Here is a 12,329-nt window from a genome sequence, read left to right as displayed (position 1 = left end):
ATGTATAATATCCATTAGATGTAACATTCTATAATTATTAATTTTTTTATTCATTATGATTAATGTTTATGTTCATCTTGTTTACTATATTATTCATCAATGTTCATTGTCTATATATATAATATTCATCAATATTCTCAAATAAAAATATTAATTATTTATAATTTTTATTATTATTTTTATAATAAATATTAAAACAATTTACGATTAAATAATAATTATTTATTATTTATAAATATAATATTTATTAATTAGTCACTAGATATTTATCAAACTAAAATTATACTGCAAATAGTTATATTATAACAATAAACATTCAACACGTATTAAATGAACATAAATTAATAAATATTTATTATAAAATCAATGAACATAAATTATTTAAAAAAAATATTACGTTAACGCCTTGCGTCCAACATCTAACACCATATAAATTATTATTTAAAAAAACATATTGCGTTAGCGTCTGACCCAAATTTTCACCTGATAGACCCCTGAATCCACAAAGATATATGGAATAAAATACATCTTATAATTTGCGCATAGCTTAGGAGCCGGTGAATGCAACATAGTAACTCCAGAATCATTGCCAAATTAGCTAAAATTGAAACTTAAACTTGCTTAGAACTTAAAATCAGCTTATCCTCAAACGTTTAAGTTTAAATTCAAATTTCTGAGTTCGATTTATTTGATAAGTAGAACCAGAAGCCATTTGGCCAAAATGAGCCAAATGATAAGGGGGTGGGGGAGGGAGAAACCCTGTGAAATGACAGATTACAGGATAGTTAGTGCTCACATAGGCCAACTTTACAAATTTTGAAACTAGATAACTGCTAATAAAACCAGACCAACTTTAAAAAATTTATTGCTGCTTTTTGAGTGAACCGACTAGAGATCCATCTCAGCCCCTTCATTTCTGCAAGTACCATTACTTTTACTCAGCAAAGCTAGGCTTGCACCTGTATTGATACATAACCCCAAGGCCTGACGAACCTGAGCATGTGAGCAATAGCTGCAAGCTTAATGAAGTCCACATCTTTGCAGACCAAAACTGAGACCACACCCCACATCCACCTCTATTCTGTCTCTACAGCATGACAATAATACATACTCCAGTGGCGTAAGCAAGCAAATAAAGGTAAAATACTGTTAAGAGAACCACACTAGCCACTCAGGAAAGCATTTAACAAGATGGCTCACTCATAATATCAGTCCATGGCTCACCTGATAAACCATTTTTATACCAGAACTCCTTAATTGCTTAAGGTCTTTAAAAAAAAATTAAAATTAAAAATTAAAAAACTAATGGTGATTAGTTATGGTTTCTGCAAAGCTACAAAGCTCCCAAGCAGTTGTAGTATGAGCATTACAGTATGAGCTTTGTGACGTCAAATGCACCAGCCTTTTCAATGACCAAAGTGCTAATCTTAAGAAAGTGGATGTCTCAGTTTGTGCAATCATTGCTCCAAACCCACAAATGCTCATATTATTTTTAAGGCTCGTTGAATGGCTCATATTACAGCTAATTGGGACCTTCATGACTGCACAGAAACCAAAACCAGTGGCCATCATGCCATCAGATCTTCCCAACAGAATGAAAGATAAAGAATGTGATACCATCAGTATGAAGACTACTCACTAAACCAAGCACGCAGTTTCAACACATATAACTCGACAGTTAAGCAATTAAATTGCATATCAGATCCAAAATTAATACCAAGCAGGCCAAGTACAAATACCAAGCCAACAAAGAAAAATTAGCAACGTTACCGGTTAAATGCTCTAGAAACTAGAAACACAGGCTGAATGTGAAACGGTCCTGAAAGTATAAGAAATAGATAATCAATTCAATGAACCGGTGACTCTGGATGAAAACAGCACAAGAAAAAGAATTGAACAACTTCATGCAGGAGGACTTGCAGAGTAAAAGAAATACCTTGGTTCCTTGGTATTGACAAAGTTGTCGACCAAAGAGGCATGCCAACAAAATTTCAGCCTCAATCTTGATCACAAATACTAACAATTTAACAGTGGATCTCTGTCATACACCAACTTCTAATATGCTCATCTTATCGAGCGATATGCATCCAAAAGCAGAATGAGTTCTCGAAAACAATGTGGCAACACTGACTAATGATGAATGGATTAAGCTAAGGGGACAATTTAGAATAATCTCATAATCATCATAGCAGCCGATTATGCCACCAGCAAATAGTCGTATGCTCCCACCATTCAAACATAATAACTATGTGATTAATCAGTAGGCATAACACTATATCCTGAAAATGAAGATGTTAACTCGTAAGACTTGCTAAATTTCAAAAGTTAATCTACTTTTTGGCTGTATTCAGTTACAATGCCAAAAATATAAGGCCCAGTCTGGTCATATCTAGCAGATTGTCAGATACATTCAATAGGAGAAACCAAACCTAAAACATGAAACAGACAGAAAAGAAGGTATGGGTAGTGCAGCTCAAATTAACAATGATAAAGTACACTTACAGACCCTAACATAGGATTATAAGCATAAGAATATTAATATAATAAAGAAAAGAAATTACAAACTGTTACTTCCAAGTATACAAAATAGGTACACATCCCCCGACTTTTAGGTCAAATTCAGACATTTCTTGAGTACGTGGGTGAAAGATCATAAGGATCAGTAAGTCTAAAAAAAAAAGGATAAGAAAAAGATAAGTACAGACTCAATGATTGAATGCCTAGCGCCATCGCAAAATCATGATAGCACACTCTTGAGAGTTGAGAGTACCAATAACAATGACAACACGACCTCTGCACAGACCTTCAACCAAATGACCACTATTCATAACTATACAATGTTCTTTTGCAAAAGGGTAAATAAACCCATCCTAGTGACAAAAGATCTCAGTTGGTTCATAAGCATTTCCAATGCAATTGAAAGACAGTGCACAGTTATTTGTAACAGGTGCTATGTGTTGACGATCATAAAGAAGAATTTTTCATACATAGACTCCAAAATGCCGTGATGCATCAATTTGACTTGTGCAGATGCTTGACTCTCAGAGAAGGGCCATAAGTGGAGAGAATTCTCTTCTAAGCAGTACACAGGCATGGTCATGATAGCACCAAGGCCGTCCAAAATTTCAGCTGTTCATGAGACAGTTCGACCATAGCAAACAGATGCAATGTAAAGATTCTTTGCCCATTTCTCCTGGGGAAACAAAAATAAATGTCAAAAAAAAAAGAGAGATGCTATACTTATGTTTATAAAAGGAAGATATGGACATATAAATCAAAAACAGAAACTGAAAAATGAACCTTGACATGTGTGCTAGGAAAAGCAGAAGTTCGAAGTGTCTCTTGGGTTTCATCTGCCGGTTTTCTTCGGGGCACGCTAAGAACAAAAGCAGCCTGATCCCAAGTTGCAGCAGTTGAAGTAATGCGGTAACCACTATCCCACCTTCTATGAATTCCTTCACTAGGATATAAGAAATCAAGCTCCACAACCTAAATTGGTGGTTTAACCAGAGATACATGTTATACAAAGTATCTAGGTTACCAGAAAAAAAATTGAAAAAAGAATTAAAAGTCAATGATACCTGGTCAGAAAATCCAGCCCCACGAGACATAACAATTGCCCATCTACTTCCAGCAGTGGCCATAGCAGTGACATAAAAACCCTCTCTCCATTTCTTATTAATCCACTTGAAAGGGAATGAGTCACTAACTTTATAGGACTGCTGTAGATACTGGGTTCCTGAAATCCAATAAAGCAAAAAGTTATTGCACTAAGTAAATACCACAAAACCGCTTCTCTAATCCCTAAGGAAATGCAATTTAACCTTTAGACATCACAACTAATGAGCTCCCATTATTAGCTCCAGCTATAGCACTGATGTAGAAATTCTTCTCCCACTGTTCCATTATCCATTCCTTCAAACATAGAGAAGAAAACAGGCCCAATTAACTTTGTTGACTCACAAATTAAAGGATAAAAACATGGCTTTAAACATCCAGAAGAGATGATGAAATATAATTTTGAAGTTCATATTTAACGAAGTGCGATTTTCCATTTCACAGGCTGATGGTAAATAACTGTCAATTATTCGAGGAACAAAACCAACCTTGTGCAGGAAGTAAGGTGAAAGCTCATACACTTGAGCAGTGAAGCCAGTTCCCGCATCCATAATTAAGGCCCATAAGTTTGAGCAAGAAGCCACACTGCTGATAAATAACCCATCTTCGTTTCCTTTCTCTATGTGTTGTGAGAGCCTCATATCAGCCACATTGTAGTGATATCTACAATGGAAAGTCAAAAGATAAATCTTCTACCCTTTAAAAAAAAAAAAAAGACAGAGCTCAGTGTGTAACTTTAAATGCATACCTCTGCTTCATTGGACGACGAGCATTGTAAACACTGATCCATTGAGTTGCAGGCATTCCCATCCGTACCTTTTTCTTTGGTTGTTCATCTTCTTCCTCCTCCATTGTCAATCGTCCCCTCTTATGTCCAACCTGATATATGAGCTTCATAACAAAAGATGTAAGAGTTAACACAACCTCCAGATGATGAGGCAGAGAAATGTTTGGCTTGGATCGACAATAATTTCTAGATGCATAAACCAAAGCTACCTTCTGAGCCCCATCAGTGTTTATTGGCCGAATATCTGGATTTGGACCTACAATCCCGTCAAAAAGAGATATATATTTTGCATAATTCGGTTCCTCGTCGAACTTCAAATTTACCACGTACTCAACAAACTGTCGGAAAGGTTGAGGACAGAAGCAACACAAAGTTTCTGGGGAAGTGGCCATCTTCTTCTTACAAACTAGGAATCCTTTATTTTCCCCCTAGAATTTTATTCAAAAAAAATTTTCAGGCTGGCTAAAGAATTAAATATAATGACAAATCCACGGATTAAACAATCTGCGAACCTGATATCCTTGCCAGGGCAGTCGACCACGGAGAAGAAAAATGAGTGTGTAGGCAAGAGACTCTAAGTCATCTCTCCTGCTACCAGTTCTACCAAGATGAGCATGAACACTGGCATACCGCACTGTTCCCCTGCACCGCAGTTTATTCATCGCAGCAAGACCAGTAAGTTAAAATTGAAAAAGAGAACAAGGGCATACAAGTTTCTTAACAGAATCTCAAGCTGACATCCGAACAAATACACAACATTCATTTTACCTAAAAACATCTGGACGTTGATCATATTCCACGTGCAGGCCAGTTGAACTATCTCGCCATCTGGTTGCTGCAGATCCAAACAGGTGATAAAACTAGTAAATATCAGTCATCTTTCATCACTCAGGACAAAAATACGAGTAAAAAGACACTTAACAATTTACCTAATCCAAGATCAACAAGAAACAGCTTTTTTTCTTCTGGAGTTCCAGGGGGGCCAAGCAAAAAATTTTCAGGTTTTACATCCCCATGTACATATCTGTGAGAAAATGAGCAGCTATATTACAGCACACTCCCTAAATGGGGAAACAAGGAGGGAGAGACAGAGACAGAGAGAGAGAGAGAGAGAGAGAGAGAGGAAGAACCAATGTAGTTAATCTAGAATTAATGACTAAAAGTCATTCATCCAGCTAATGGTAATAGGACTTTCTATCTTAAAGCGCAAGAAAAATCAAGGACTGCATGTTATTAGGCCACCAATTACACGGTAATTAACAAAGCATAAGGCTGATATGGACAAAAGAACCTCAAGCAGTGCATCAAAACATTTAATCATATGAGCACTCTCAGAATCTGAAATCTTAGCGATATATGAGTAAATAAGTACATTCAGACCAGCAATCAAAAAAGTTTCATATATATAGCATTAACAGCATAAATATCATTAAATGAAATACCCTTTCGAGTGCATCTTCTCAAGTATAGATATTGCTTCAATGGCAATGCAAGCAACCATTTCAATGGACATCCTGAAATTGCAAAATAACAAGTTAATGCCAGATGTGCGCATAAATATTGATACGGTTAATTAACAGCCAAATTTAAGGAACTTACGTGTGGGAATTGTTATTCCAAACATCCCATAAACTAGGTCCAAGCATATCCATTACCTGCATTAATAGTATCACTTCGTCATGCAACTAAGACAATAACTTTAAAAAAAAAAAAATGTGACTAAATTAACGACCATAAGACCCAAAAAAAAAAGGTGCCAAATCTAACAATGCATACCATGACATAGTAGTCACCTTGTCGGCCTTTGTAATGAACTCGTGGTACACCATGGCTTCCTCCAAGTGCACTATATAAACAATCATAAAGCCTAAGGTCATAACTTCACAAAGACGCTTATTTCATGAACATGCAGTACCAATATGAAATTAATTTATAACACACAACAATAAAGGATTCTCACTTGTAAACTTGCCACTCATAGGGTGGTCCATAATTGCATCCTTTGCTACTTCTGTGCTCAAATTTCAGTGCTACCTATATGCATTGCCCAGTTAGCATTTATATAATATGATCAAGCATTATAGGTTATCAAGCAGTGGCACAATATGAGAAGACAGACCAAAGCAGCTCCAGAAGCTGTGGGACTAATGCGGCGGCCAACATATACTTGTCCAAAACCTCCTTTACCCAGTTTTCTGTCTATTTTGTATAACGGGGAGCCCCCAACTTGAACCTGTTTAAACAAACCAAAACAGGTAAATGTTGCATTTCCTTTGGCAGTAATCACACCACCACCAGTTATTCTCAGTCTAAATTACAAGTTAGCTGATAAATGAAAAAACGAACTAAATTCCATTTCGTTTTCCTTCAACACATTCTAACATCAAACCAGAAAAGACTTCCATTGAAATACCTCAAATGACACCAAAATCCAAAAACTTCCAACAGAATTTTTCGTACTTCCTTTCATTTCTCCCTTCCTCGTAGTAAACATTTCTCATCATCCACACAGAAAACCATAAAGATAACAAAAAAAAAAAAAAGTATTCTCTCACCTTCTCAGGAAGTGGAGCGGTACTTCCTTCATCTTCAGCGCCGGCGCCTTTATCGCCGCTGCGACCGCCGCTATCGTACTCATCCATGGACTTCTCTGCAACCTCCTCTTTAAAATCCTTAAACGGTGTCGTTGTATCAAGTTTCAGAATATTATTGTTAATTTTGTTTTTATCATCAACAGCGACCGATTTCTCTTTTCTTTGTTGTCGAGTCTGTACAGTGCGCTTAATCGGATTCTGATTCGGGTTCAGGCTAGGTTTCTTAAGCGTCCGATTTCTTCTCTGGCGCAGCTCAGGCATCGTAAGATGGACGGCGGCGGCGGCGGTGGCGGTGGCGGTCCATGAAGGTGGATAGATTCATTGAGGTTCTTCTAGAATCATCAAATACAAATTTTAAAAAAATATATATTCTTATATATTAAAAAATTCGATCGAAAGGCTTTTAAAAATTCAGAGAGATAAAGAAAGGAATAGATAGCTGTAGAGAGAGAAAACTAGGGTTTGGTGTGTAGGAATATGGAGATCTGTGGACGTAAATGGAAAGAAAAGGATTCTCTTCTCTTCTCTTCTCTTCTATTTAGTACTCAGAGAGAGAGAAATAGAGCTTTTGTTGCTTCCTGATTTTTTTCTTTTTTCTGTCTCTCTCTTATTTTTTTCTTTTTACAATTAAACTGTAATTCTATTATTAATATCAGCAGAACCAAAGTTAATCAACAATATTATTTTTTTATTTTTTTGGATCTAATCCATAGGCAAAAGGGTTAAAATTTCTTAAACTTAATTATTTAATTTGCTGCTAATAAATAAAATAACTGAGTGATAATAAATCGAGTCTTTGGATAAGAGTGGTCAGCCTCCAAATTCCATTTCAGACACTACCGCAAATACCTTTAATTTCACCCGTTTCATACATTATAAAAATATTAGTTTCTCATTTTTTCAAAAAAATGTAAAAGATTTTCACTCTGACCTAGCAATTAGTTTTTTATGTGTTTATTCTATTTTATTTTAATTACTCTCCTACTTTATTTGATTTAATCGATAAATAAAATTAAATAATTCAGTACTTTATTCTAATAATATAGTAAAAATATCTTTAGGATTCAAACTTACTAATTATTATATTATACTACTTCTCTAATGAAATAATTTAAATTTTATTATTATATAATTGTTGCTAGGTGTTTTTATCTATAAAAAGAAATGTGATTTTAAAATTTAAATATTTTGATGTCTCTTTTATTTGATTTAAAATTTTAAATGTTATATGTAAGTCGGCTTGATGTGCGCTATTTATAAAAGGAAAGACAATATTAATGTCTTATTCCATTTATCATAAAAATAAAAATAAAAAGAGAAGAAAAAAGCTGTAAAATAAGATATAGCGACGCATTGAAAAGATATGCAACAACTTTAATAAAAATAATATATTTAAGACATTTGAACTAATAGTTAACAATTTAAAGCACCTCAATGGTAGTTTTATTATTTAAAAATATAAAAAAATATTATATATGTATATATATAAAAAAAAAGCATATTAATTGAAGATGTTAAAATTAATTAAAAAGACAAAGATGGTATAAAGAGCTAAATTAATTTTTATTTTAGATTTATAAAATAAGTAATATATTGAACTTTTGTTTTATGATATAGTTTGATTTCAATAAAATGCTGTATATAATATATATAAAGTAGTAAATAGATTAGCTGTGATTTTAAAATCCTGGACTAGATTAACTAAGATTCCTGTACTGAAGCTGATCCAATCCACCCCGTTTTGCGTTTGTTTCCATTTATTTTACCATCATTCTGCAATGAACTTCGGTAGTGTTAAATATATATAATATATAATATTAATAGAAAATTACTTAATTTGAAAAAATTAGCAATCAAATAACAATTACCGATTAAGGAAAAATATAGAAAATTTGTTAATAATGACCAATTTCTGCCCTGCGTATTAGTGTTATAATGTACCATAAAGGAAAAATACAACACCAGAAAGTTCTTTTTTTTCCCGCCTGAAAAACTTGGAATTCTCTCGTAGCTCAGAGCTAGAATTTTATTATCAAAATAGTTTGGTTTTGGATTGTAAATTATTTTTTCTATTATATTTTAGGCCTACTATAATTCATGTTATCTAATTCACCGTCCATTGAGTTTTATATAAATAAAAAATATTTTTATTTTATATAATATTTTGATAAAAAATTAAAATTGTTGTGAATAATCAAAATAATTTTTATTTTATCAATTAAATTCTTCAACTGTTGACAAACCCCTAATTTAATAGACCATAATCAACGTTTAGGAATATTTGATTTTCAAATAAATAAATAAAAATTTAATATAATCAAATCTCGTGACAAAGAAAATATAGTTCTCTTTTTATAATCAAATTCCATCCTCAACTATTTAAGTGATTAAATCTAATTACGAGGGAACCGAGTTTAATTTAATTACAAAGTGAAATTTATATGTAGATTTTGCAGTGATATAAATTTTAGTTTGAAATATCTCATTTTAATAAAAGATATTACATTATAAAAAATAATTTTATTTAGTTATTATTTTATTTTAACTTTCGGTGAAATTATCAATAAAATTTATTGACATTGCCTGAATTCCGACAACAATAATAAAAATGAGGAATTCAGTCAGTACTCTCACTATTAAAATGTTGTCATTTAAGCACATAAAATTAATAAAACTCTAAAGTTAAGAAAATATGAAAAATTTAATTTTTTTACTTAAATGATAATATTTTAGTAATGGGAAAAATCAACAATTTTAATGTTGACTCGATTTCTTTTTGTTGTTGTCAGAGTCCACGTCAAGCTAGCATATTTAATAGATAATTTAAATGCTAAAATTGAAATTAATATTAAAATGTGGTATTGAAATTAAAAACTTAAAAATTACATGCTATATTTGATAACAAGTGCAAAATTTAAATTTTTTTTAGCAATTAAGTCAAAAAATAATTGAAAAAATTATAATAAATATATAGTAAATTAACGCCACTATATAATCACTAATTTGTTATTATATTTAGCTACCATTCTATTTTAATAAGTATTTAGTATTATCATTTTATTTATTTATTGTAATGCACAGAGATTTAAATTTTTAGTTTAAATATTTTAACTATAAATATATTATATTATAAGATGTAATCAACTATATTTTATTTTAATAAATATTTGATATTACAACTATTTTTTAATAAATTTAAATTTAATAAAAAGTATATATATAAGTAAATTAGTGGTGTGATATAATCAGTAATTTTTTATATTATATTTAGCTATTATTTTATTTTAATGAATATTTAATTATTTTATTTTATTTGAATGCGTTTAATATTTTTATTTTATTTGAAAAATATTTAATAATATAATAAATTATTTTATGGCCACATAAAAGTCAATTTTTTTTATTGAAATTCCGCAACGTGGTTCTATAAAATGTTACCAAGTAGAGTTTCGAAGAAAAATATGATCTTCCTTTTATAAATATTATAGATTATGATCTTCCTGATTAACTTAAAACTCGTGAATTAACTCCAAATGAGTAGTTTTCAAAAAATAAAAAACCAAATGAGTTATAGAATTATTGTATAGATGAAGTATGCATCTTAATAGTCTAACCTTAGTAAAAGAAGAAACAAAACAAAACCATCAAATAATATGCTTATCAATCACACTATTTTTTAAAGTTATTTTTAAAATTACTTAATAGCATGTTAAGAAAAGATAAAAACTAGATAAATTAAAATTATATGAAATAACAAATAAACTTATAAGTCTGAGATTTAAATTCTTTCATAACTAAAAAAAAAAAGTTTTTTGCAATTATTAAAATTTATTAATGTAAAAATCTTTTTCAATGCTTGGCAAATTGATAAATGATTCCACGCATATTTATCAATTTAAATGATAGAATATATGTCAAACATTCAATATCAAAGTGTAAAATACTTATAATATGTGTCACTTTCCTATTTATTATAATATATACATCAATTATAGATAATAATTTTTCTTAATTAACATGGGTATACTAAATTGCTATATAAGAAAATGACTAGATTTTGACCAGAGTGTTTATTCAAAAGTCATATTAGACCCTAAAAAGTTTTCTCCAGAAAATATATTAATATCTTTTTAAAGTGTCTCAGTTTAAGCCCTATTGTTAATAGAAAGAAAAAGAGATTTAATTATTATTTTTTTATTTGTTTAGCTCTTTGGAGAACTTATGTTGAGTATTGGGTTATTGCTGATTAATCAAAGAGAACAGCTTTGTCTTTAACAATACTTAATTCACATATTTTCCTTCTTAATTTCTCATAAATATTAAAGATATAACATTACTTGCTGATTAGCTCAAGTTGTTCACTGCAGGATTATTGTTAAATAATTACAAAGTCTATATAAGAGTTTTTTTTAATTAATTAAGCAAAATAATGTATTAACTTATTATGATTTCAATTTTATCTGATTCTTTTTAAGTGAAGGAAAGCATCTTAGATAGCCAGTAATCGACCCACCTCTATATCATATTTACACAAAAATGTAAAACATTCTCTTCGGCTTAATTTATATAAACAAATTATTTTACTTTTTTTTAAAGTCTTTAATTGTTATTACTCAAAATAAAATAGTATAATAAATTAAAATTTCATATAATCGTAATTATTATAATGTATCAGAAATTTTATATATTTACAATGTCTAATAATTTCTTTTACCAATAGTGATATTGTTTAACATCTTATGTTACAGTAGATATTTTATAAATTAAATTATTAGGCCATGAGTAATTATGAAATAATACCACTAAAATATAATAATATGATAAATTATAATTATAAATAATAATATACGGTCCGGAGGGTCAGATTAAATTCATAGAATAACACATTTATTTTATTTATAGATAAATAAATGTTAGCATGCGTTTTAAATTACAGAGTTTTAAGATTTATAACAAAATCATTTATAAATTTATTTAACTATTATGGATCTAAATAAATTTATTAATTCCAAAGGTGTAATTTTATTTTATTTTTTGTAGAAATTGCAATACTAAGAAAAAGTGGAGGTATTAAAAAGTTTATAAAAATTCTAAAAACTACAGTATTCTACAAATTTAACTTTTCTAAATTGGGCAACAATAAAACATGTACAGGAAAAACAAATTTAATTACTGTAAAATAATTGAGTGATAAATATACAAATTTATTATTTAAATTGTAATAAAATTGCATCCATATATTCAGTCTGACAATATGTTTATTCCAACTCAAATAATTTTTTTAATTTAAATCCTTTAACATTTGTTACCAAAAAAAAGTCCTTTATCAT

The 12,329-nt window shown here is 30.4% G+C and overlaps 1 protein-coding gene across 8 annotated transcripts; it reads right to left on the bottom strand.

The window, feature by feature from the left end:
• Positions 1 to 658: 658 nt before the first annotated feature.
• LOC8275677 (casein kinase 1-like protein HD16) lies at positions 659 to 7,610 on the bottom strand. 8 transcript variants are annotated; one of them, XR_007215080.1, is made up of 20 exons: positions 6,961 to 7,610; positions 6,525 to 6,638; positions 6,366 to 6,439; positions 6,182 to 6,251; positions 6,005 to 6,060; positions 5,848 to 5,919; positions 5,335 to 5,429; positions 5,174 to 5,240; positions 4,918 to 5,047; positions 4,615 to 4,833; positions 4,367 to 4,509; positions 4,107 to 4,281; positions 3,825 to 3,915; positions 3,582 to 3,739; positions 3,301 to 3,489; positions 2,988 to 3,193; positions 1,937 to 2,279; positions 1,771 to 1,819; positions 994 to 1,087; positions 659 to 916 (listed from the first exon to the last, which is right to left on the bottom strand). XR_007215080.1 is itself a non-coding variant. In XM_048371741.1 (16 exons), the coding sequence occupies exons 1-16, from the start codon at positions 7,258 to 7,260 to the stop codon at positions 3,134 to 3,136; spliced, it is 2,013 nt and encodes a 670-aa protein (XP_048227698.1). In that variant the 5' UTR covers positions 7,261 to 7,610; the 3' UTR covers positions 2,514 to 3,133. The 8 variants fall into 8 exon arrangements, 1 of the variants encoding a protein (XP_048227698.1); XR_007215081.1 differs by having other exon boundaries at positions 994 to 1,081; XR_007215079.1 differs by having other exon boundaries at positions 994 to 1,819.
• Positions 7,611 to 12,329: the final 4,719 nt, after the last annotated feature.

This window comes from Ricinus communis, chromosome 3 (genome assembly GCF_019578655.1).
Source record: "Ricinus communis isolate WT05 ecotype wild-type chromosome 3, ASM1957865v1, whole genome shotgun sequence".
NCBI classification, from domain to species: domain Eukaryota; kingdom Viridiplantae; phylum Streptophyta; class Magnoliopsida; order Malpighiales; family Euphorbiaceae; genus Ricinus; species Ricinus communis.
The sequence above is the reverse complement of the archived record's forward strand: the minus strand, read 5'-3'. Positions and strand labels throughout refer to the sequence as shown.